Genomic DNA, 27237 nt, shown 5'->3' on the forward strand with positions numbered 1-27237 from the left:
ACAGCAAGCAGAAATAACAATGGGGAGATTTCTTTGGCTGAGGTCAGAGCGAGTCAATAATGAACGCCAGCGACCTTTTAAACGGCCAAATGCACATTCTACCACCATTCTGCACTTGCTTAGCCTGTAGTTAAACAGCTCCTGACTCCTGTCCAGGCTGCCTGTGTATGGCTTCATAAGCCATGGCATTAAGGGGTAGGCTGGGTCCCCAAGAATAACTATGGGCATTTCAACATCCCCAACGGTTATTTTCTGGTCCGGAAAGTAAGTCCCTTGCTGCAGCCCTTTAAACAGAGTAGTGTTCCTGAAGACGCGAGCGTCATGAACCCTTCCCGCCCAGCCCGCGTTGATGTTGGTGAAACGTCCTTTGTGATCCACAAGTGCTTGCAGCACCATTGAAAAGTACCCCTTGCGGTTTATGTACTCGGTGGCTTGGTGCTCCGGTGCCAAGATAGGGATATGGGTTCCGTCTAGTGCCCCACCACAGTTAGGGAATCCCATTGCAGCAAAACCATCCACTATAGCCTGCACATTTCCCAGAGTCACTAACTTTCGTAGCAGCACCTGAGTGATTGCTTTGGCTACTTGCATCACAGCAGCCCCCACCGTAGATTTGCCCACTCCAAATTGATTCCCGACTGACCGGTAGCTGTCTGGCGTTGCAAGCTTCCACAGGGCTATCGCCACGCGCTTCTCAACTGTGAGGGCTGCTCTCATCTTGGTATTCTGGCATTTCAGGGCAGGGGAAAGCAAGTCACAAAGTTCCATGAAAGTGCCCTTACGCATGCGAAAGTTCCGCAGCCACTGGGAATCGTCCCAGACCTGCAACACTATGCGGTCCCACCAGTCTGTGCTTGTTTCCCTTGCCCAGAATCGGCGTTCCATGGATAGAATCTGCCCCATTAACAACATGATCTCCAAAGCACCGGGGCCTGTGGTTTCACTGAATTCTGTGTCCGTGTCCGTGTCCATGTCCTCATCATGCTTGTCGCTGCGCTGCCGCCGCCGCTGCCTCCTCGCCTCGTTTTTCTGGTCCTGGCTGAGCATAAACTCCACAAGAACGCGCGAGGTGTTTGCAATATTCATGAGTGCTGTCTTGACCTCAGCGGGCTCCATGCTTGCCGTGGTATGGAGTCTGCAGTGTTCACCCACCCAGGAAAAAAGGCGCGAAAATGGTTGTCTGCCGTCCGTTGCTTTCATGCAGGGAGGGAGGGAGGGAGGGAGTGAGGCTGTACCCAGAACCACCTGCGACGATGTTTTTTGTCCCATCAGGCACTGGGACCTTAACCCACAATCCCAATGGGCGCAGGAGACTGCGGGAACTATGGGATAGCTATGGAATTGCTACCCACAGTGCAACGGTGCAGAAATCGACGCTAGCCCCGGTACTTGGACGCACACCACCGAATTACTGTGCTAGTGTGGCCGCACTCATTTCGACTTTATACAACCTGTTTCTCAAATCCGAATTATCTAAATTCGGATTAATCCCGTAGTGTAGACATACCCTATGTGAAAATGTTTTACCAGTACAGTTATACTGGTATAGTTAAATCTATATAGTCTCACTGGTTCAGCTCCCCATGTGGACACTCCTACTCCGGACAAAGAGAGCCCTTTCACTCCAGCTTAAACCCTTTCTAAAATAACAAACTAACTTTCAAAAGGCACCTCTGCTAGGGGAATAAGAAAGTCCACATAGGCTGCTACACTCGTATAACTAGATCAGCTCAAATAATAACTAGAGTTGATTAAAAATTGGCTATTGGGAGCAATATTACAGTTTCTCTCATGCCCTCAATTCTCTTCTATGGGCTAGGCTCCATGGGTGGCTGTATCTCCCTTTATGCATTGCAGTCATGGAACTTCCATGATGCACTGTAAAAGTTCATCCAGATGGGAGGCCTCAGTGCATCGTAGAAGATGTAATCTAGTGGATTGGGGGTGGCGGGGCACAAGACACCTAAAATACCACAACATCTCAGGCAGACACACTTTAATGTTGAAGTGGCCTGACATGAAATATTTTGTTCAGATTTTCCAGATCGGAGCAAAACTGACATGTTCCCGTGAAAAAATTTGATTTTGAGAAAACCATATTTTTTGTTGAAAAAACATTGTGATGGAAAATTCCCAGCCAGCTCTACCAGTAAGATGAAACTCAGTGAAGTGCTTGTTTTAAAACAAACAAACAAACAAACAAACAAAAAACCCTAGCACCCAGTTGTTCATGTTCCAACTTGGAACATAAGGTTGATCACTGCTGTTCTGACATTCCAGAGAAATCAGAATGAAACATCAAGACTAGCTCAGTGGTAAACTTTCATAATGCAGCCTGGGACATCACAAAACCTAAGCAAAGGTGTGTTGAGTTTTGAGCAAAAGGGATCTATTTTGGACATGAGTTGAAATCAATCAAAATTCAATGGTTTTTCATTGTTTTGACCAGAAATAAGACTAATCCTGATGGTTCTTGCAGAGCTTTGCTTTTGAGATTTGGGGCCTTAGTATGCAAATGATGACAATCAAAACTGGGAAAAGATTTGCTGTCAATTTCCTGTGACCTGGAAGTGCTAAGTTTTTCACCCTTAGAAATTATGATCTATATGGTAAATATATGGCCAAATTCCAATTTAAGTAATCACATTAACAGCAGCATAAAGAAATTTGCAGATGATATGCTACTAAACTAGCAGGAGTAGAGACGAGAGAGAAATGATATAAAGAGACTTGTATAGGATGCAAACATGAACAGTAAATGAGATTCTGTCTGGCCAGTGGAGTCAGGAATACAGACTTCTGTAATGTGACAGAGCTCGTAACCTTTGTAACCCTGACCCAAGTCAGGTGATTGGGTCCAGGAAATAAAGTTCAGTCCCTTATCAGAACCTCTGGGTGTCACACCCTTATTACAAATGCATCTAGGGAAAAGTAATCTAAAACTGAAACGTTCAGTGTGAAAAAGAAACCTAGAAAGCATCATGCTGAAAAAGACCTAGAAGTGATAGTAGGTAGCAGATCAGTTAAAATCAATACTTCAGAGAAAAAAAGGGCGATATAATTTTGGGGTGTATGCACAGAAGAATCAGAATATAGAGCAGGAAAGTGATAATTCTGTTAATATAGCTCTAGTGAGACTCCACCTGGAATATTGAATTCATTTCTGAGCACCTCAGAAAGATATTAATGAAGTAAAGAGTTCAAAGAAGTGAAAAAATATGATGAAGGGGATGGAGGGAGTGACTAATGAAGCAAAGAGCAAAAGAAGTAAATATATGGGTCACATATGATAACCATATACAAGTAACTTAAGACTAAAAACATCTTGGAGGTAGGGGATTAATTAGGATGGTAAAAGGGGTTATAAACATGAGTTTCTGGATGAAATTAAGGAAGAGGAAGTTCAGGATGATTCTCAAGAAAACCTTCCTGACAGTGAGATCTGTTGGTGAAACAATATCTAAAGTGAAGTGATGGTAGCACTGGCATTTTAGGTCTTTTAAAAATAGACTGGTTAAAACATGAGAAATGTCACATAGGAAACAATCCTGCACTGATAGTGAACTAGATAATTTTCCATAATCATTTCTATTACTTTAATCCATGCATAATATACTTTATTTCTTAACCTTCCAAAATTTCTGCACAGAAGCATGCCCCATTATCATCTTATGTCTGTATTGTTTCCGTAAGCCTTGTATATTTCTGAATTAAATTGCAAGCTTCTCATTGCAAGGAACACGTATTATTTGTTTCTAAAGCAGTGTGTGCCTATGTATGATATTCCATAAGCTTTGATAATACCAACAGATATAGTTTGCACTGTGAGTAAAGTTTGTTAGGCATTTTAGGATTGCTATGGATGAAAATAGAGATGGCCCTGAGCTGTGAAGTTAAGATCTAAGTCCAAATCCACATCTAACCTTTCTTCAAAGTGTTAGGGGGCATATGGATTCTGGGGTTTTTGTTCAGGCCCATCTCAGAGTAAAATATGCTCTGTATAAATGCAAATTCGTTATACATTCAGACAAAAGGATTTTCCATCTGGGTACTAACTGATATTTGTCTGCAGCATTCAACAGTAATTTATGTATCTTTTTTTTTTTTTTATCAAGATCCATTTCAGAGGAAATCCTAAAGCAGTTTAGTCAAAACCCTGATATGTTTTGGTTTTAGTTGAAAGCCAAAGAAGTGATTAACTCCCTTTTTCTTTGTGGATTTGCTGAACAGGTGCTCTTTTAAAGGATCACTAGGTATATTTAGCATCTGAAATTTGAGCAAGTCTAAATCTCATTGGCTGGCCTGGCCACATGATAATTTAGGATCTGATGCCTCAGGCTTGCTTTTGCCCAGTGTTTCTCAGGAGGGAAGAGTTGGAGAGGCTTTGCTGCTAAGGAAAGTTTGTAAAATATTGCTGGTAAGCGGATTTTATTTTGCCTGTTTTTTTTTTTTTTCTTTAGAGCCAATCGGGCAGTTTCTTATTCTGTAACTTTTTGAGGGCTCTGTTCACTACTTACCCATGCAAGTCAATAGGTCTTTTGCCTAAGCAAGAAGTGATGAAAAGGACCCTGAGTGGTTGCAAATCACAGTAAGTGAAGAGAAATCCTTGGATCTATGTCTGGAGGATATAAAACATGGAGTTTGGCTAGACGTCCCCTATAGTTCAGTACATATATGTACCGCTGATGTCTGTGCTTAGACTGAGCTTTAGCCAGCTTTGCTCACCAGACATGCCACTTGTGAATTGTTTTGATGAGTTAGCCGTTTGGTTTAACAAAATAGGTTTCTTCTATTTTTTTCCCACCCTATTGGCATTAAAAAGGGACAATAATGTATGTTCCTATATTTAACCTGCAGTACGGGTCTTCCCTTGCCTCAGAAGGAATTGCAGTTTAGCTAGCTAAATGAAACCAGCCAACCACTCCAGAGTATTGGCTTACATGGCAGATATCTTTGGACTAAAGCAGCTGTTCCAAACCTTCATCTACCACCAGCGTTAGAAATAGGGATGTATTGTCTGGTAGCAAGCTGTAATTCTGACAGGCCTGTAGCATAACCATTCCATTAATTAATCCATCTGAATTTTGCAGCAATAACCTTTATTTCAAATATTGACCCAAACAATATGGTTTTCTATATTTTCTAGGTTTGAAGGAAAAAAATAGAAAAAAGCCACAAAAGCTAAGAAACGGAGCATCCATACAGGCTGATGGTGGGAAGGGAGAAATTAACCTCATTAATTTAAGGTCATTTAAAAATAATGATGCCAGATTTTTCTTCATTATATTTTTGCTTGTTATATTGTAACTTACCAAGGAAAACCCCATCCAAACAAGAGATGAAATAAAATAATGGGCTATGTAAATATTACAGATAACGAGAGTTCTCAGATAATTTTGTAGTGGGGAAAATTCAAAACATATATTTTAACCAATAACCACATCTCTTATTTGTTCTTCAATATGTGTTGGACGTCAGCATTGGATTCCATATATTTGACCTGAATTGTAACTGATATTAACATGTTGCTTAATCCATTAACACTGCAGTCTGAAATAAAGTGAAATAAAGTTAGATCATGATGGCTTTAATTTTTGTGAGTCACATGCTAAAGGTCTGCTCCTGACTTGCCAGTAAAATAATGTATTGGTATTAGCAATTATTACACCGTGACACACACACATAATGGACTTGACTAATAGAGTTTCATAATATTTGAATACTTTGGGCTAATATTATATTTTCATCTGTTATATGTCCAGTGCATAGGTGCTAGGCAGAGGAATACTCTGTGAAAATGGCAGACGATGAGGAGTATGAGGAGGTAATAGAGGTAAGAGAAAAATCTTCTAACAATGGAGTTACTTGTTTGTAAATTTGTAACAAATTAATGTTTTGAAGATGCATAGCTTGTGTCCATCTCTATACATAAGCAAACTGCTCCCCAAGTTTGGGTGTGTGCAGGTACATTAGAGGGAACAGTGCCATCAATACAGCAGAACCTGTGTGGCTGCTGTTCCAGTATCTATTCGAATATGGATTGTGACCTTTCCCACCCATTGCAAGGAAGAAATATGAAAGTTCCATGTTGGGGGCCTTTTGTGAGCCCTCTGTGGTCAATACAGTATGGATACTCAGTGTAGATCTGAGGCCAAATTAAACCCTGGTGTAAGAGCACCAAAATCTATGGAGCTACAGCAGGGATGAATTTGACCTCATTTAAGCTCATTGCTTTGTACCTCATTGTAGTGCCATGATTTGAGGAGTCCCCAATAACTAGGGACACAACAGCCTACTATCATGGGTGAATGTCAGTGAAAAAATGACTTTGCTATAAGATGATTACACTATATTAATAAACCTACCCTTAGTTATTAAACGATGTTTATTCCATTAAAATACATAAGGGCAATTGGAATGGCTTCCATAGTGTCCTCTGGGGGGGGGAAGGGGGAGTGGGAGATAATGTTTATTTCAGTGACCAATTTTACAACTCTGATCCGCACAAGAAATCCTATGGATTTCTCATCTGAGCCAGGATGGCAGGGTGAAGCCTTCAGTGTTGAACACTGTATGTTTCTGATTGTCAGAAGCAGATGTGCTAATTCAATTAGTTACATATCTACATTATTAGTCTGATGAAATAAATGTCACTGTTAGTACAGTCCCTGTAGATGTATTTTGGAATCTAGCTATAAAAGGAACTATTTCTCCAAATTGTTATGATTTCCTATATTATCTGTGATTCACCTTGTATGTAGTGACTAATAATATCAGTGTTAATTGTACCACTAGTTATATTGTAGTCATTCCCACTTCCATAATTATCTCCTTTTTTAGGCTGATAATTATTTATTTTATTTTTGATAAGGTGTCAATTTCCTTTTTTTTTTTTTTTTAATTGTGTGATGTAGCTATGTTTTCCCAGACAGCTCCATTTCCTCCTGCTATGTTTTTTTAAAAAATGTATGCCTATCTATAACTACATCTCTTGGACAGCCTCAGATGGTTCTGCTTTATTAGCTCCCTCCTGAGATAGTCACAGGGGAGAAGTTATAAATAAAACAGCAACAAATGGCATCTGGTATCATTTTGAAGCAGTTCAGCCCTTTCCAAAATCATTAAATCTATAACCTTAGTTTTATATAAATCACATGATGTAAATCTGTGTAATCAACTTGTACCAGATATTTCTGTTTAAAGAGAGAGGAAAATTATTGCTGGAATAAGTGAATATTCTTTTACTCACAGAGAGGGCTCAGAGTATACTGGGTATTTCATTTAAGGGATATTTCTCCTACCTCTGGATGTACTAATCTACATTGGATATTATAGCCATTTGTGATTTCCAAAGAATGCAGTTGATCACAGAACCAGATAGTATTTCACTGATGAATATCTTGAGACTTTGGGAAAAGTGAGTCAGACACACTACGTTGGCACTGAACAGGAACTACTCAAAAACATAACCAGATATTAGGCGGCATGAGAGGTAGTTTGTTCTAGTTATTTGCGCAAAGTACTGAGGCCCTAGAAAGCCTGAGTTTTAATCACAGTTCTTTTAGGGCCTGATCCAAAGGGTGCATACTGATGTGCTGTGTGACCTTGGGGAAAATCACTGTGCATGAGATTTTCAGAGGCACAAATGGCAGCTGGACACTTAACTAATACTGGAAATCAATGAGCGTCAGGTGTTTTTTTTTTAATTTTCATCTTCATCTTTTCTTCTCCATTGACTTCAGTGAAATGTTACAGGTTCAGAGCAGCTGAGGCTCTGGCCCAGTCTGTCTCAGTTTTCCCATCTGTATAAATGGGTACAGTAAAATGGAGAGGGCTGTTGTGAAGTTTGATTGTAGTGACCATCATCCAGGCTTTTGGGAAACCCTGGTTTCTTTGATACTGACTCTCTCTGTTGCTTTGTGCAAGTCATTTAATCTCACTGCCGCTGTAAAATGGCCATGATAATTAATAATCTTTATCACCTACCTGACAAGAATTTTAATTAGTTTGCAAACTGCTAATTATTATTATTATTATTATTATTATTATTAAAAATGAGCAGATCCTCAGAGCTCGCTCTGCCAGGGATGGAAAAGAGGCTCCTGCATGTCTGAACCACAACTACATCCCCCCCAAAATTGGGTTTGAAAGCTGTGTTTGTTATTGCTTCAAAGAGTTAAGGAAGGCATTTTGCTGTGCTGCATGACCTTGAGAAATGATGAGATTTGTCCTCTGTTTATAGTATTACACTGAAGAGACTATCATTGAGGAGGGTGAACCAATGGAGGTAAAGGATTGCATGAGATTGCATGTGGAGCAAACGGACATATTGTTACTGCAGAGCACCAAATGCATAATAAACCATTCTGTGTTTTGAGGGTTATTTCACCATTCTGACTGCATAAATATGAGCTGAAATAGGTGAAGATTACTTCTCAAGGGACTTCTATTTAATTTACAAGGGCACTCAGTACCTCTCAAAGTTGGGCCATGGATTCCATGAACAGGAAACATGGGCTAGTGTATACTCTAATATGCCCTATGTACTTCAACTATTCTGAAGACAAGTACAGACAGATTCTTCCTGAAATCTATTATGTTTACACGTCAGTTCAATTCTCATTCGTTTTGTATGACTTAGTCACAAGCAAAGTGATTGTTTCTATGTTTTTCCTGTTTCAGTTATTGCGATGTAGTGCCCCCAGGAAGTTATAAAAGTAATTTGAAATTGCAATTAGGCCATTCATATGGATATTCCAACTCAGAGCTTTTTCCAGGTGAAATACTCCTCATAGTTTGTGGCTATCAAGATGCACCGCCTTATAGTTTTATTCTGTGGGTAAAGTGTTTCCTTTTGAACAAAGAGTCCTGTCACAAAATCTTTCTTGAATCCTTGTTCCAGTAAAATGCCCATTGACAAAATAGGAACTTTTACTGAGTAAGTAATTCAGGACTACCCCTGCCAAAAAAAAGGCCATGTCATGCCATTTGTTTTTTAAGATGAACTACCCAGTAAAATCAATGGCCACAAATTATTCAAAGTAAGCAATGGTGCAACAGATAGTTCTATATCTGACTTACCAGATTTGCATTACATTAATGATGGTAGTTTTTTTTATTTAAATAGAAAATTAGTCACTGTAAGCACTATAGCCTTTCTAATTAATGTGATTAGATTTTCTTCTGTAGTCTGTGGTGTATTAATACCCTGTAACCCCTTGGGTTATAATAGGAAAGAGGAAAACTCACTGTACTTTCAGAATCAAGCATTTTTTTTCTGCTCATTTTCTTTGATGAGGTCATGATTTAGGCACTGGTTAAGTCTATTCACTGGTACATGTAACTTTTTTCTAGTGTGAAGGTTTTACTGTCTAAGGGCCAAACTTCGTAAACTCTTCAGGGCAAGTACCATGTTTTATAGCTGTCTGCAAAGTGCTATGTACATTTATGGCATAATAAACCAAAAAAAAAAAAAAGTTAATAGGAGTCAACTTCAGTTGAACCATTATTTGGCCCTAAGGTAACAAGAAACAACATGTAATTTTTTTCATGGTTTTATCACCACATGCATGCATTTAGGATTCTCCAGTGCCATTTAATGACAGAAAAGGTGCCATTACTTTCCTCACTGATTAGAAATGAATGGATATGGACTAACCTGTTGCAACATTAAAGTGAATAACAACATATTGGAACATTATTAGTGAAACACAACTAGTGCCCACAGAATAAAGCATTTTGAAAGATAAGTATTGCCAACATTTTCTTCTTTAGCTAATGCTCAATATATTTGCTATTCTACGTTATATTAATGCAAATAACTGTCAAGAAATCTGAGCTTCATTCATTCCCTTTTGAAGGCTTTCCTTTTTTTAGCAAATCTATTATGAACCTAGACTTGATGCTTCCTTATCCATGCACTTTTGAAACAATTTTATTTTTGTAAGTTATAATCGTTTCTTTTAATGTTTTTAATTCAAATCTTACTTGTATTAAAACCATTGCCTACAGCATGAACAAATATATAGATTGTTAAAAGGAAATTGAGTCTCTTTCCAACTGAGCTATACCCACTGCTTATATACATATATCAGATAGTCTCTTCTGTGATTATGATCTGACTATCCACATCAGGACACACAGGTTAGTAGAAAAACTGGATTCTGAACATATAAGATTCACTAGGTGATTGAATGTATGTGAAGATCTGAAGGGTTTAGTCATGTTTATCTTGCTATCTCAATTTCTTTCCTCTTTTGGGGGAAGGCTATTCCTTTTGAAGGCTGATAAGTGCCTTTCATCTACATTCACATCTCCCAGTGACATCAACAGGAGCTGTGAATGTGTGGATATGTGTTCCCTCCAATACTCCCAATATAGCCCTTAGTATTCAGATCATTTGTACACTTCGGGCCTATCTGTCATCGATCTACCCTCAAGGTTCCCTCTGACGTCAATGAGAGATACGCATGTGGAATGATGGCAGCAGAATACCCTCCAGACTCCAGGGCTGCTGGATAAAAACCAGAGAAGCTTGATTTAGAAATTGGCTAATCTGCAGTCTTCACACTACCTGCTTGGATGATGTGTACTAGGCACATTGGGCAATCCCAGTAGGAAAAGTGGCCCACACTGTAGCTCAATTCCCACTGTTGGGGGGGTCCTGAGTAGGAATTAAATGCCATTTCATCAGATAGGAGAGTTAAAAAGTTCTTGCTGCAAAATTATGGCTTATAATTAAAAATCCAATAAATACATATTGCCCACATTCCCAGGTAATCATGGAGACCACAACCACCACCACCACCACTGGAACTACTGGTCCCAGAGGCACCTCAGGAACCATTGAGCAAGCTGCACTGCCAGTCAGAAAGAGGATGAAAAAGATAAAAGTGGATTCGTCCAAGTTTATGACACCTTACCTGAAACACAGTCATAAAATGCAGGATCTGTTCAGTCAGGTAAACTCATACACTTGTGTCTTCCTGTTTGTTTCTTTTAATCAAATATACACATCATAGCAAACCCTAATATCACTGTAATGTCCTCTTCTGTATTTTCTTTCTCATCCTTGTTGATTACTGATATTTACAGTGAAAGAGGAGTTTACATCATTATCTGATTCATTCATTGTTACGGTAGTGAATCATGATGTCACAAAAAGTGGCTTGAGGGAGGGGCATGAGTTCTATTGGTTATTACAGATATCTGAGAGCCAGGATTCCCGATGTTCATTCCTAGCTCTCTCACTGACTCTTTGTGTTCTGCTGGAAAATTTATTTAACCTCTCTCTGCCTCAGTTTGCACACCTCAGTTGGAATAATAATTAAAGATAGACCTGAGTTGTGAACTTACCCAAAGCTCAAGCATGATTGGTTTGTTTGTTTTTCATTTTTGGCCAACTATAGACAAAGGGCCAAGCTGCAAAGTCCAGATCTGGATCCAAACTTTCCAAAAGCTTGAAGAAAGTGGTTCCAATCTGGGGTGCCACTTCATGCCCCGCTCTAAATACATAAGTGTTGTGAGGCACAATTAATGCTTATGAAGTGTTTTTACATTCTAAGATGGGAAAAAGAGGGTAGAAAAAATTAATGGTAATGTGATGGAAGTGAAAACTTATTTTATTGTTTGAATTGGTCGAGGGGGAGGGGAGTAAGGACATGACAGATCATAATCCAGGGCCCAGTCCTGCAAACATTACACACAAATACTCCTAATCCTGTGAACAAGGACACTCACTTGAATAAGGGCTGTAGGATTGAGCCCACAACATGCAGGGAGTATTTTAAAATTGTAGTAGTAGTAGTGCACCTCATGCAAATAAAACCAGCAACTTGACTATAGCAAACAGTTTAAGTGAGGAGACTGCCCAACTCAAAGTGAAAATCAATGGGAGTTGGGTGCCATAGGCCTCTTTGTAAAGCCCAACTTTAATTTATTAAATTCAATGTGCCTGATCCTGATCTCATTGAAATCATTGGGAGCTTTGCCATTGACACCAATGGGAACAGGATCAGGTCATGTGGATTTTCAGCATATCTAAGCAGCTACATTCGTTATATTGTTTTAAAAATATGTGTGTCATATTAATATTGTAAAGCCATAGAAACACTGGGACAAATTCTACTCTTATTTCCACCTGTGCAGCCCCATTGACTTCAGTGGGGTTACACAGTTATAAATAAGAGCACAGCTTAAGCCATTGTGTTTTCAGATATCTGAATACAATTTTGTTAGCTATGTGATTTTTATAGAATAATTGTTATGATAGCAAAACCAAACTCCCTATGGGCCTAACCTGTGTCATAGCTGGGTGATCTGAAGTGAGCTCAAGAGGAGAAACAGACTATTCTATTTGTTACAGTGTACCAGATCCCCAGCTGGTGTAAATCAGCACACCCCCTTTGGCTCCAATGGGACTCAATTGACTTCAATGAAGCTATGCTGATTTACGCTATTTGATGATCTGGCCCAGTGTTGCTAACCCAGTGAAGATAAACATTGATGACTGCTCTAGCTAAAGCTTCTCCAGAACTTTGGGGGTTTGTCTGAGTAATGTTCAGTCTTGTTTTCTTTCAGAACAAATACAAACAGCAGTTTGAAAAAGAAAAAGGAAAGCCATATGCTAGCACAGCTGATACCCCAGAACTTCGGAGAATTAAGAAAGTGCAAGATCAGCTCAGTGAGGTATGTGCTAGGCCTGATAAATCAAATGAGATATAAATTGGTAAGGGGCTGCATCTCCTGGGTTATATATTTTAACTATTGGCAGTAACCAAATAGATAATGTTATGCAATCCAGTCTGGAAGCTTAGCAGAAACATTGCCAAGGTCTCTGGTGCAGGAAATGCAGACTCAATGACAAGCTTAAAAGTCTAGACTTCAGTCTGGGATTTAGGACTTGGCAACAAGGAAGGAGAGATAATGGTCCTTGATCAGCTGGATAATAATTCCAGGTGGCTGTGGCCAAAAGGGGTTTGAAAAACTTTTATCTGAAATTAAAGATAGGATGCTGGGAAAATGTTGATTAAAGTATAAAGCACTGAATTAAATGACACTGCTGGCTACATCCTGTCATTGTTCTTCATGTGGAATTCCTGTTGAAGTCAATGGAAATATTGCCTGAATACTGCAAAATCAGACCTTTCAAAATGTGCTTAAACACTTCTCTTTTCATATAACCACATAACAAACAGCTGCCCTTAATAGACCCTGCTGATGTGCTCTAAAAGGTACTTATTTGCGTTGTTGTAGTCCCATTTCAAGTAGCACTGTGTTAACACAAACTAGGTACCTTTTAGGGAATGTCTACACTGCAATTAAAAACCCATGGCTGGCCTGTGTCAGCTGACTCGGGCTTGCAGGGCTCATGTTAAGGGGCTGTTTAATTGAGATGTAGATGTTTGGGCCTGGTACCCTCCAAGGAGGGACGGTCCTACAGCTCAGATGTTTTCTTGATAAATACTTCTCCCAATTAATTGTGTTTGGCATGTCTTCATCTAGGTTAAATATCGTATGGCTGGCGATGTTGCAAAGACTATTTGCCATGTTGATGAAAAAGCAAAGGACATAGAACATGCAAAGAAGGTGTCGCAGCAAGTGAGCAAGGTAAGAGTGTGAGTGACTCTGTGAGAGGGTTGGGGACATCAGTGGCAGCAAGCCATGAGTAAAATGTTTAGGTCAAGGTCCTAAGAATGATTGTATCAAAATTTCAAAGTAACATAGGAAGATAATTAGCAGAGAAACAACTGAGCAAGAGAGAAAAGTGTTATAATTTGAAATGCTCCTCATTGAGGTAGTCAGTGGGTTTTCTTTGTTAGAGACTTTTTCTTCCTCAACATTTTGAAAAAGCTGGCTATGTACTAACACATTTTAGTGCTTTCCTACAAGCACAGTTAACTAACATGCTGGTCTTTCTGTCCAGGTTTTATACAAACAGAACTGGGAGGAGAATAAGGATAAGTACCTTCTTCCCCCCGATGCTCCAGAGCTTGTGCAGGCAATAAAAAATACGGCAATGTTCAGTAAGGTAAGAGCAGCTTCTGCTCCGGGACAGTGTAGTGCATGTATCATTGCTAGTGAGTGGTTATTTCATTCCAAGTAATTACTTCCTGACACCTTTTTCTCTCTTTAAGAAACTGTACACAGAAGATTGGGAGCAAGACAAAACATTATTCTACCCATACAATGACAGTCCAGAGTTGAGGAGAGTAGCAAAGGCCCAAAAGGTTCTTAGTGATGTAAGTAGCAAAGTCTAATTGCCCATTTCAATAGAGTGGTGTCACGCTGATTTACCTCTAGAGACTTCTCAGTGGATTTGCATTGGCATAAAACCACTATAAGGGAGTAGAGAATCAGTCCCAAGATGCAGTGTGGATATTTATGAAAACGGTAGTGCTATGTCTGTTGAAAAGCACTAAATGCGTTGAATGTTTATAAAGTCTGAAGAGACTGGCGATTCTGAGTTGTGTTCAGAAGAATTAATGTAATCAAACCGTTACTGGCCCAATCTTCTAGGATGCTGTTTTCAATGGGATATGAGAGTGTTTAACATCTCTCAGGAGACAATGAGAACTTTTCAGGATTGGGCCTATACACCCAGTTCTCCCATGTGTAAAACAGGGATAACAATACTTCCCTACTTCACAGAAATGGTTTAATTCATTAATGTTTATAGAAGCACTTGGAGAACTGAATACCTCCTTGGTTCAGGAGCTATATAAGAGATGTCAGTAGATGTTGAGGGCATTCAGCACCTCATAGGATCAGGGCTCTGAAATCCAAACTATTAATGTATTTCAAAAGTCCCCTAGCAGGTTAGTAATTTCTCTCTTTCTTAAAGAACACTGTAGTAGTTACACTGATTGAGAGAGCTTATTTTGCAGCAGTGGAAATGACTGCTTCTGTTAACGGAAGTGTTAGAGAGGTCAGGAGTAAATGTTCTGTTGTTTATTTAAACAGGCAGTTCCTGTAAATGTTTACTCCTTGAATTATTTCAGATTGTTTACAAAAAGGGGCACGATGAACGAAAATCTAAATACACTTCTCTGCCAGATCCACCTGATGTGGAGCTCGCCAAGAAAGTGACTAAGCAGCGCAGTGATGTGAGTATACTGCACCGCTTTCTCCCAACTAGACATCTTGCTTAAGGATTTGGAGAGGCAGAATCCTTTAAGTGCATATACATTATATACAGGGTGGGTTCAAGAATGAAATAAATAAATAAACAAACAAACAGATCAGCCCTCACAAGGGGATCTATGTTTACCATCTAGTCTTCCATGATGACTGTCAGGGTTTTTTTTCCCCTCCTCATCTTTTTCAATTCCCATATTCACCCCCCTTCTTCTTTCTTCTCTCCTACACCCTTCTCCCCTTCCTCAATCCTCTCATTCTCCTTCTTTTTCTGTTCTCTCCACCCTCTTTGTACTAGGGGTACGCTATAGAAGGTCATAATGATCAACATAACTACTATGTTGCTTGTTTAAATTCAAATAGCAAAGTGTTTGTATGTATGGGTGCATTTTTGATTATATAATATTTTCTAAGGAGTCCATAATTTGTTCTCTAGGAACACATTTATTTTTCTAGTAGGACTGGATAATTGATCTTTGATTATGAAATGCACCTGTAGGATCTTAAAAATGAACAAGCTGTACTCATGTTGTAGAATATATTTAAATATGAATTTCAATGTAAAATTATTATACACATTATAGAGAGTCCTTCATTTCAAACATCCTCATGTTCACAGATCTCAGTTAGAAGATGTCGTCAGCGTGATTTTGCACACTGAATTAGCTAATGGCAACAAGCAGTGAATCCTTAGGGCATGATTAACAAAGGCCCTGGCCACCAGTCATCTCCAGTCTATGTTTTGGTATAGTCAGAGTAAATCAGTACCAAAGAATGCAGGAGATGGGATGGAAAATAGAGAGAGAAAAGTTCAGCTAAATAAATGGGACTAAGTCATGTAGACTCCTAAGTTAGAAGTAGGATTTTAACTCAGTTCCGAATGTAACTGTGACTAAAGAGTAGCTGATATATAATCATATTGCTTTGTACTAGTAATTAACTACAGCACAGTGTTAAGAAATCACAATTGTTGACCATTGAGGTTGAAAAACCATTGATGAACATAGTCGTGAGCTTAGCTATCAGCAGAGAGAAAATATTTTATTTGGAGAAAATTTCTCAGATAGCTGAAGGACCTTACTTTGCAACCTTACTCAAATGTAGCTCAAAAGATAAATGCATGTCAAAAAGACATGCATGTCAAAAGTTAGTTCCTGCTGGTTCCAGCAGGAACTAACTGATCACTATATAAAGTTAATGAAATATGAGTAGCAGTCAACAGGCTATATGTAGTTCATGCCAGTGAAAACAAGAGCATTTTGTTAGCATTGTTTTCCATAGCCAGTCTCTATGAGTGGCATAAGAACTGAAGCAGCATGGAAGTGCTCAGATTTTCTGAAGCATGTAAATAAACTGGAGTATCAAAATGTAGCCTGAAGTATGATGGCACCAAGTCAAAACCTTTGCACTGCATCCATTAGGAAACAGATAGGAACTAGACTGGAGCAGACAATAGTTTATTTCTGATGAGCTTGAGTACGAGCTGATAGTAATCATATGCACCATGTAAAGGGTGTGCAAACCCTTCATAAATCTGGGTGGTCCACTTTGGTTCTGTGACATGTTGTGTCTGCAGTAGCAGGAAATTCTAGTTGAGTCAGTAGGGGAAAATATGTGTGTTAGTGAGAAGTCACGGATAGTAGTTCACAACTGAAGCTGCCTCAGTGCAGAGCATGTACAAGCTGCAGAAAATAAGAGCACTTGTTATTAAAAGAGATAATTTGATTCACTGAGTAAGCTTTGGAACAAGCAGAGATGGAATTTTGGCTTGTGAAATTAGTTTCCCTGATAGAATAACATTGTTTTAGAAATAGGTAAATCAGACTATTAAATCTAATGTATATGAGCAGTGTATCTGCACCACCTAAAACACTGTTCAAGAGAAACCAAGACACATTTATAAACATGGAGGTGGATAAATTGGAAGTGCACTTAAAAGGACATTGCCTTTCCTCTTATGGTCAATTGTGTAAAAGAGAAAAATGGTGACAATTGCTGGGGGAGGGGAGCAGGATTTGGCAATGATCAATCTAATTTATATTGCTAAAATGCTGGTGTAAATTATAAACAGCTATACATTTTCCAAGCATGGTGCTCATTGTCCAGTGAACTGTAGATGATTTTGGGTGAGAGAGGGAGAGATCCATATATTCTATGTCTAGGATTTTCGAAGTATCCTAAGGTAGATTTCCTTGGGCACTTTTGAAAATTTCAGCTTGTGTATCCTAGAATCTAAGTCAGATTAAACCAAAAGGATCTGCGTCAGTATTCTCCCATAGAGGAGAAAACCAACAGCAAGCAACCTCCATATTGGTGAGAATATTGTTGAATCTAAGACTTATTTCAGCTAATCAACTGAAAAGGAATTATCAAGAAGGAACTAGGCGTTAACCAAGCAATGGAATAATTAAGCCAAAACATCCATGACAATAGCAGATAAAATGGATTTGAGGCACTTGAAAAACTTGAAGCAATTTTTAAAAATAACAAACAGTTTTGAAAACAAACATGTAAGGCAAAAATAAAGGGCTATTCCAGAGAGATTGATATTTTATTTTATTTAAATTCAGTTCATTATAGCAGGATTATAGCCAGACCTGAGCCATTCTTCCCAAACCTGAGCCATTCTTTTTAAGTGACAAATCTGAAGAACTGTCCCAGGTTGAGGTGTCATTAGAGGAGGTTTTGGAACAAGTTGATAAATTAAACTGTAATAAGTCACCAGGACCAGATGGTATTCACCCAAGAGTTCTGAAGGAACTCAAATGTGAAATTGCAGAACTACTGACTGTAGTCTGTAACCTATCATTTAAATTAGCTTCTGTACCACGTGATTGGAGGATAGCTAATGTGACGCCAATTTTTAAAAAGGGCTCCAGAGGTGATCCCAGCAATTACAGGCCAGTAAGACTGACTTCAGTACCAGGCAAACTGATAGAAACTATAGTAAAGAACAGAATGGTCAGACACATAGATGAACATAATTTGTTTGGGAAGAGTCAACATGGTTTTTGTAGAGGGAAATCATGCCTCGCCAATCCACTAGAATTATTTGAGGGGGTCAACAAGCATGTGGACAAGGGGACCAAGTGGATATAGTGTACTTAGATTTTCAGAAAGTCTTTGACAAGGTCCCTCACCAAAGGCTCTTAAGCAAAGTAAGCTGTCATGGAATAAGAGGGGTGGTCCTCTCATGGATCAATAACTGGTTAAAAGAGGGGAAACAAAGGGTAGGAATTAATGGTCAGTTATCAGAATGGAGAGAGGTAAGTAGTGGTGTCCTTCAGGGGTCTGTACTGGGACCAGTCCTATTTAACATATTCATAAATGATCTGGAAAAAGGGGTAAACAGTGCGGTGGCAAAATATGTAGACAATACAAAACTACTCAAGATAGTTAAGTCCAAAAAAGACTTCAAAGAGTTACAAAGGGATCTCACAAAACTGGGTGACTGGGCAACAAAATGTCTGATGAAATTCAATGTGGATAAATGCAAAGTAATGCACATTGGAAAACATAATCCCAACTATACATATAAAATGATGGGGTCTACATTAGCTGTTACCACTCAAGAAAGAGATCTTGGAGTCATTGTGAATAGTTCTCTGAAAACATCCACTCAATGTGCAGCAGCAGACAAAAAAGCGAACAGAATGTTGGGAATCATTAAGAAAGGGATAGAAAATAAGACAGAAAATATCTTATTGCTTCTATATAAATCTATGGTACACCCACATCTTGACTACTGCATGCAGATGTGGTTGCCCCATCTCAAAAAAGATATATTGGAATTGGAAAAGGTTCCGAAAAGGGCAACAAAAATTATTAGTGTATGAAACGGCTTCCATCTGAGGAGAGATTAATAAGACTGGGACTTTTCAGCTTGGAAAAGAGATGACTATGGGGGAATATGATAGAGGTCTATAAAACCATGACTGGTGTGGAGAAGATAGATAAGTAAGTGTTATTTACTCCTTCTTATAACACAAGAACTAGGGGTCACCAAATGAAATTAATAGGGAGCAGGTTTAAAAACAAACAAAAGGAAGTATTTCTTTACATAATGCATAGTCAACTCTGGAACTCTTTGCCAGAAGATGTTGTGAAGGCCAAGATTATAACAGTGTTAAAAAAAGAACTAGATAAGTTCATGGAGGATAGGTCCATCAATGGCTATTAGCCAGGATGGGCAGGGATGGGGTCCCTAGCCTCTGTTTGCTAGAAACTGGGAATGGGCAACAGGGGATGGATCACTTGATGATTACCTATTCTGTTCATTCCCTCTGGGGCACCTGTCATTGGCCACTGTTGGAAGACAGGATACTGGGCTAGGTGGACCTTTGGTCTGACCCAGTATGGCCGTTCTTATGATTAATATACATTATTTCATTTTGTTATAGTTTAAGTACCATGAAGACTATGAAAATAAGATTAAAGGCAAGTGGAGTCAAACTCCTTGCTATGAAGTTGCAGTTGCAAGGACGAATGCTGATAATTTAAGTATGGTAAGAGAGTTATTTAGACACTGGGCCAAATGTATGTTTGTATCCTGTATATTTATCAACCCTGTAATGCCTGCTATAGTTTTTCTGCTTTGTTTATAGTACTTCTATTTTTTCTATTTAAGCTATATTATGGATGACTATTTTGCAATGGTAGTTTATTTGATACATTTTGTTCTCTTTTTCCATTGCTTACAGAGAAAATACCAGGAACAGTATGAGCTCATGAAAGACCAAATCTACTTTATGCAAACTGACACTCCAGAGTACCAGGCTAATAAGCGAGTTGGAATTGCTGCCAGTAAAGTAAGTTAAGAATTCCCCCATTTACTTAGTTTGGTTCCACTTCTGCCAAACTTCTGATGACTCCAAATTATATTCAAGAACTTCAGCTGTGAAGCCCCTTTGATACAGAACTTTCTTCCTTGTTCTGTCTGAGACGTCTATTATGGGCCAGATCCTCAGCTGATGTAAATCAATATAATTTCGTTGAGTTCCATAGAGCTATGCAATCGCACCAGCTGAGGATCTGGCCCAATATTTCCCTATTTAAGACCTTTCCTAGATCAGTGATTCTGAACCTTTTCTGGTTGACAATCCCTTATTCAATGTCCAAAATTTCTGTGATCTCCTTACAGTTACACCTGTACTCTTATTTTTATAGTATCAATGATAACAATGATACATCTATATAATTTATTTGTGCATGTATTTCTAGAGGTTGCTGGAGTATACTTGACTTTGAAAGGTAAAGGTGGGGGAATGAGATTTTTTTGCTTTAGATTGTAATACATTTTTCAATGCCTGACAATCTCCCCTGATTGTATTTTGTGGCGCTGGAAGTATGACCCACTGGTTTAGAAACAGAGTCTTGGATCTGTATATATCTGTTTATGGATTATCCAGGGCAATAAGGATTTGACTTTGGAGATTGTCTATTAGAGGGTGCAAAGCTTCTTGAGACACACTGAGTGAAAGCTGCTACATAAGAACAGTTGGCATTCTGTTGAATGCTATATTCATTATAAAGCAACAGCTTAGTTCAGGGGTGGGCAGACTTTTTGGCCCGAGGGCCACATCAGGGTTGCGAAACTGTATGGAGGGCTGGGTAGGGAAGGCTGTGCCTCCCCAAACAGCCTGGCCCCCGCCCCCTATCCGCCCCCTCCCACTTTCCACCCCCTGACTGCCCCCCTCTGAACTCCTGACCATCAACCCCCCCCCCCCGCTCCTTGTCCCCCTAACTGCCCTCCTGGGACCTCACCCCCATCCAACCCCTGCTGCTCCCTGTCCCCTGACTGCCCTGACTCCATCCACACCCCTGCCCCCTGACAGGCCCCCCGGGATTCCCACGCCTATCCAACCCACCCTGTTCCCCGTCCCCTGACCACCCCCCCTGAACCTCCGCCCCATCCAACCGCCCCCTGCTCCCTGTCCCCTGACTGCCTCCCCGAACTCCCTACCTCTTATTCAACCCCCCCTGCTTCCCACCCCCTTACCATGCCAGAGCCAGCCACGTCACCGTGCTGCCCGGCAGGAACTTGCAGCTCCACCACCCAGAGAGCTGGCAGCACGGCGAGTTGAGGCTGAGGGGGAGGGGTGACAGCAGGGGACGGGCTGGGGCAAGCCTCCCCGACCAGGAGCTCAAGGGCTGGGTAGGACAGTCCCACGGACCGGATGTGGCCCGTGGGCCGTAGTTTGCCCACCTCTGGCTTAGTTGCTTAGAAATTATGCTCTTTCTCTGATATTCACTTCGTTTCCAAGAGCAGCCCTTCTGAAAAGGGCTAACCAAGAAGACAGCCCAAATATACTTTTATTTAATTTCTATAGGTGAAATATAAAGAAGACTATGAAAAGAGCAAAGCTACTGCAGATTATAATGTACTTCCTGCTACAGAGAATCCATTGCTGAAACAGCTAAAAGTTTCAGGAAAGCACCTGAGTGATGTAAGTACCATAAAAATTCAGTTTGAATATTTCAGCTATATGATATAAACCAAGCCCATCCATTCTTTATGGTATGGGTTCTTGGGGCAGGGAATGTCTTTTTGTTCTGTGTTAGCACAGTGCTTAGCACAGTGGGGTCCTGGTCCATGACTAGGTCTCCTAGGACATACGGTAATACAAATAAATAATAATAATTAATCATCTTCACTGAAGCCTCTTAGTAGTTGCAGGTTGCCGCATGAAGCTTTGTTTACTGTGAGATACACCCACCCAGTCCAACGATACTAACCCTTTAAGAGATAAAGATGGAGGTTTTGGCAAGTTGACGGAGTAGTTGACTGTTCTCTAATGTCTCCGTGTCATTGTCAGCTGTTACAGCAGTATTTGTGATGGTGTTATAGCTCAGAGAGTCATATCCATTCTCCAACAGCTGGACGGAACTTTCATTGGGTGTCCGATGAAGCTAAAAGAAGTAGATTTCTCACATACTCGCATACATAGTTCCCTTCAGTGACGTAATGACAGCCGGGTGCTGCCCAGCTCCGAGCTGTGCCCCTGACACGCTCTTGCCTCTGCCCCGAAGGAGGCTGCCCTAGTTACGGCTCTGCCAAGGGCTCAAAAATTATGAGTCAGCCCCCCTTAAAAATCATGAGACAGGCTTAAAAATCAAGAGATATGTTAAAAAATAAATATATTTTGGGTGCTTTTTATTTGCTTTCTGATTTTTGAGCCTTTAGGGGACTCTTAAGTCATGTTTTCAAGCTTTTCTCTCCAACCATGAGGAGCTGAAGTTTACTTAAAAAAAAAAGGGGGGGGGGGCAGCAGAGAGTCTCACCTACTCCCATGCCTGGGGCTTTATGAAAAGCACCAATTGCCTTGGCACTTGTGATAAAATTGTACGAGATTTGGTAATACTATCGTCTGCCCCTGTCTCCTAATTGCTGAAAGGGATTCTAGGTAGATTCTATCTAGACACGTTCTAGTTTAACATGTTTCATAAAAATTATTCTTCAGAAGCAGAACTGCTGCATACATTGACTTGTGCTTAACAACCTGAATAGTAAATCTGAAAATAAAATAGTCTTAACTATAGGGCTTGTTCCCTGCTCTTCCCCCTTTTGCTTTATATCCTCAGAATTTTCACCAGAGACAGGGCTGTACCAAAACCTAGGATCTGAACACCAGGACCTTTGGAAAAGTTTGGCTCTGGAATTAGATCTGAACTTTGCATCTGCCCCCTATATATAATGGACTGACACCCTAGAGCCTATCACATGGACATTTCAGCAAAACATAGATACAGATCCAAACTTTGCAGCTCAATCCCATCTCTGCTTTTTACATTAGCAGATTATTGCCTTGTCAAGCTGATGGCTTGCTTTTGTTTCTTAGTGTCATTTCAAAATGTTATCACTAAAGGCTTTAGTCAGAGTATCATTTCTGCTGGTGGAAATGAATGAATTTCCACAAAATCTTCTGTATTACCTGACTTTATTTTCTTTTGCAGAAATTATACAAGGAAGCCTATGAAAAGTCAAAAGCAACAAGCATTAATTATTGTGACACTCCAAAGTTTCAAATTGATAATGTTCTGAAAAACTTCAGTGATGTAAGTATTGTTGTAATTGTTCCTGTATTTCAGACATGACTTTCTCAGTTATATATATTTATAAATATGTGATTTTTTTCCCCTGCAGGTTAAATATAAAGATGCATATCAAAAGAATATTTTGGGACATTATGTAGGCAGCTATGAGAACCCATATCATACACACTACATGAACGTTGCAGCTATGAAGAGTGATGTAAGTATGACAGTGTTTGTGTTGATTTCACCATACTCTCAGTGCAAGGCAAGATCACTTTGCTTACTATCTAATGTCATTTTTATTCCCTAGAAAAATTACAAAGCAGATTACGAGGAGGACAAGACAAAATGCTACTTCCCTCAAACCATAACTCAAGAGTATGAAGTTATAAAGAAATTAGACCAGTGCAAAGATGTAAGTATGTGACAATAATTGTTGAAAGGAAACCAATTAGTTGCAGAAGGGACTCACCCAAAGTCCATGAAAGTCAATTGAAAGATTACTATTGACTTCCATGTGTTTTGGATGATTTGAACATGTGATTTTTAAAGGCCACATTCGTATGTATTGTTTTCAGGAGTTTCTCGTGACACCTAGTGGTCAGGATGTGCTTAGTCTATTTATTTTTTTCGGAGAGGTGTAACCACAGAAGGCTGCTGCTCTGCTCCATGTAGCATTTTTCACATCAAATGTTCTAAACACAACTTTGCCCCCAGTTTTCTAATTTTTATAGAATAAATCATAATGAGACCCACTGGATCAAGCTATAAATGCCATGTACACCTTGTACGTGGTAGATTGCAGGGCTGCTACTCCCAGGTCAGGTTTCTGTTCCAGATATGGACAGGTTACAGAGCTTCCTTTCCAGAAAGATACACAAGATGTGTTCACAATAAGATCCTTTAATGCAAACCCAAGCTCTGGCTGTTACCAGCTCTGCTAACTTATGTTACTCATGGCGCCACATAGTGGCTAATTATTATCATACAGTTTTATATTCCATTACAATATGTACCATTACTGGGGGTACAGTTAGTATTTAGTAATGCAATATTACAGTATCTTAGATAGCAAACTTTATTTATATGTGTGTATTTGAAACATATTTTATTATTATTCCTCCAGAATACTTACAGAAAGCATCCTGATCAAATCAAATTTACACAAGTGACTGATTCCCCAGTACAAGTTCAAGCACAGATCAATACCAAGCAGCTGAGTGAAGTAAGTAGCCTGACAAATTAAGCAAAACATAACAGATCACATTTTCACACTGATTTATGTAAAATATTTCAATGACTCTTCTCTGACTTCCTCTTGTGACAGCTATGCTGTAATAGATCCAGTGCAGGTCAATGAGGTTACAGTAATAAACTATAGATAATGGCATGAGTCTCAAATTCAGATCAAGATTCAGATTTCAAATCCTCCTCAAAGTTGTGTTGTCTGATCTAGCCCATATTTACCCTGTATTCTGTTACCTCTGTATTTGTCTTACAGCTATAAGTAACTGATCGTTGTCAACCAGAATGTACTAAAAATTATTTACAGTTCTACCTAGGTGTCTGGTTGGCTTCAAATGTTGTTTAATAATAAATTCTGCTAAGTGGATTAAGAGGGGAAAGGCAAAAATGCAAATCTCAAAGTATCTACAGTAATTTCTTTGATACTTAGTGGATATCAAAATGGAAGGGTCAGCTCCAGTTATAGTCAGAAATAACATCAGGCCAATATAATGAAACAAAGTACTTTATTGTTGAACTGTTTTAGGACCAGTTCTACCCTCATTTACCACCCACTGAAGTCTATGGGATTTACATTTGTGAAAGTGAGGGCATAATTTGGCCCTTCTGGCCTGATACTGCAAAGTGCTGAGCACTTCTTGAAAGATATTGAGTGCCCACAGTTAATATTATCTTCTGTGGAAGCTGAGGGTACTCAGCACTTTGAGGTCTCTTATTCCAGAATAGTTAAACACAGTCTTCCCCCTGCCCCTTCATACCGAGTCTGTTACCAATATTGACATTATGTGATCCTATAAGAAAGCACACGTTCATAAAACCCACTTGGAACAGTGGGCCAATTAATCTGGTCCAATTGTCCTTCAACAAAACCTAACTGATGGTTGCCTCTGCATAGAAGCTCCAGTGCACAGAAAGGGTGGTTAAAAGTCTTTTGACAGACTAATCAGCGACTTCTTGTGGTATTGAAATGATCTGGGTAAATAACTTGAGGGGGAGAGATAGCTCAGTGGTTTGAGCATTGGCCTACTAAACCCAGGGTTGTGAGTTCAATCCTTGAGGGGGCCCACTTAAGGATCTGGGGGTTGGACTAGATGACCTCCTGAAGTCCCTTCCAACCCTGAGATTCTAGGATTCCAACTAGAACCTTCACAATGGAGGTCTGTATGGACGAACACAGTACCAGGCACTTGCTCATCAGTTTTAGCTCGGACATCACTCTTCATCATGTGCCAGCTGTATGGCCCTCAGACAGAATAAACCAAGGTGGATTAACAGAATTGCTTGTTGGTCATGTCAAAAAGACATTGGTACTCTTTAACACATGTTCTGTAGAGAGGCAGTGTGTTCTAGTGGATAGAGTACTGGACTGGTACTCAGGAGATCTGGATTATATCCTTGGCCTGCTGGGTGACTTTGGACACACTTGCCCTCTCTGTGCCTCAGTTTCCCCATCATTATAATGGGAATAATGATCCTACCTCTTTTGTAAAGTGCTTTGAGATGTGTGGATGAAAAGTACTGCATTAGAGATTGGTGGTGTTATATGCTGAATGTGTTTCTATTATATTTTGTCATAATTACTTCAAGAAAAAACAGTGAAATTCTTCTGTGTCCAGGAAAAAAGGACAGTTCAGGTGGGATTGGTCCCATATTATTTATTCATTTTTAACAATGATCACAAACAATTGATTTATACGGCTAGGTCCCGATTGAAAGCCCATGGAAGTTAACAGAAAAGGCCCATAATTCTGCTGTGTTTGTTTTTGCAGCAAAGAATTGTGGACACTTAAAATAATGACAGATGTAACAGAATACTCGTAAGATGACATATTAAACTGATTAACTTTTTGCTTTAAAAATTGGAGTGAATTTAGTGCTTGTAAGAGCAAAGAACTGGTTGGATCCGGACACTTTAAGGTCAAACATTGTGCAAGCTTCTATATATATATTTCTGCCAACGCATCCCAATCCTGAAATGTAACACCTGTGCTATTCTAGTCCTGGATCTCGACCAAACTAACACTCCCAACTGAGTGGATTTAGTGCACAGACAGGAACCAGAATGAGATCATCAGTCTCATTTTCACTTGTGATTTAATTAAGATGGGAATCTATTTCTTCACAGGGGAAAGGCTAGTGCATTTACACACTGCGTTTTCTACTTTCTTGCCTTTCTACTTGATATGCAAAAATAAAAATCAGTTTCAAAATTGTTACTTAACTAGAAGGGAGCTGAATTACTGATAACAAATGTAACTGTTGCAGACCTGGCTAAGGATTCTTATTCTTAAAGTAAAAAATTCTGGCCTAGCTGTTTAACTTGCATTAGTGAATGCACTAAAGACAGAACTAGAGTGTCAACTGGTGTAAACTGGCGTAGTTCCTCTGAAATCAGTGGGACTATGCTGATTCACAGCAGCTGAGGTTTTGGCTCAGAGTGAAGGTACATCTCAAATTCAGATAAGCAAAAAACAGAATATTGTAAAACTGAACTTTGATCTGAAACAAAAATTTACCCTCTTGTTTACCTCTTGCATTAACCAATCACTGTGACCTATCTATTGTCCCATGGACTGTACCTTTCTTATTTGAATATTTCTGATTGTTTTTAGTTGAATTATAAAGCTAAACACGAAAATGAGAAATTCAAATGCCACATGCCACCAGACGCTCCATTATTCCTCCAGTCCAGAGTCAATGCATATAATCTGAGTGATGTAAGTATTAATGTAACACCTTCCTGTAGAGGACACGAAACATTCATAACAAAGCATTTAGACTTGCACCTGGAGTAAGAACTCTAAATAATACTGATGACAAGAA

The 27237-nt window shown here is 39.5% G+C and overlaps 1 protein-coding gene across 19 annotated transcripts in view; it reads left to right on the forward strand.

Moving 5' to 3' along the window:
• Positions 1 to 4510: 4510 nt before the first annotated feature.
• NEB (nebulin) overlaps positions 4511 to 27237 on the forward strand; it is a 202644-nt gene continuing 179917 nt past the window's right edge. For 15 of the 19 annotated variants that reach the window (XM_054044619.1, XM_054044618.1, XM_054044617.1 and 12 more), the window contains exons 1-16: positions 5763 to 5833; positions 8243 to 8287; positions 10776 to 10961; positions 12580 to 12687; positions 13504 to 13608; positions 13925 to 14029; positions 14136 to 14240; positions 15000 to 15104; positions 19536 to 19640; positions 19836 to 19943; positions 21465 to 21581; positions 23089 to 23190; positions 23279 to 23386; positions 23480 to 23584; positions 24296 to 24394; positions 27027 to 27131. In XM_054044619.1, coding sequence (XP_053900594.1) covers positions 5798 to 5833; positions 8243 to 8287; positions 10776 to 10961; positions 12580 to 12687; positions 13504 to 13608; positions 13925 to 14029; positions 14136 to 14240; positions 15000 to 15104; positions 19536 to 19640; positions 19836 to 19943; positions 21465 to 21581; positions 23089 to 23190; positions 23279 to 23386; positions 23480 to 23584; positions 24296 to 24394; positions 27027 to 27131 — 1644 coding nt within the window. In that variant the 5' untranslated portion in view covers positions 5763 to 5797. Of the gene's footprint in view, positions 4589 to 5230; positions 5247 to 5762; positions 5834 to 8242; positions 8288 to 10775; positions 10962 to 12579; positions 12688 to 13503; positions 13609 to 13924; positions 14030 to 14135; positions 14241 to 14999; positions 15105 to 19535; positions 19641 to 19835; positions 19944 to 21464; positions 21582 to 23088; positions 23191 to 23278; positions 23387 to 23479; positions 23585 to 24295; positions 24395 to 27026; positions 27132 to 27237 lie in introns of those variants that run through there. The other 4 variants (XM_054044624.1, XM_054044621.1, XM_054044614.1 and 1 more) reach the window with 3 other exon arrangements.

This window comes from Malaclemys terrapin, chromosome 11 (genome assembly GCF_027887155.1).
Source record: "Malaclemys terrapin pileata isolate rMalTer1 chromosome 11, rMalTer1.hap1, whole genome shotgun sequence".
NCBI classification, from domain to species: domain Eukaryota; kingdom Metazoa; phylum Chordata; order Testudines; family Emydidae; genus Malaclemys; species Malaclemys terrapin.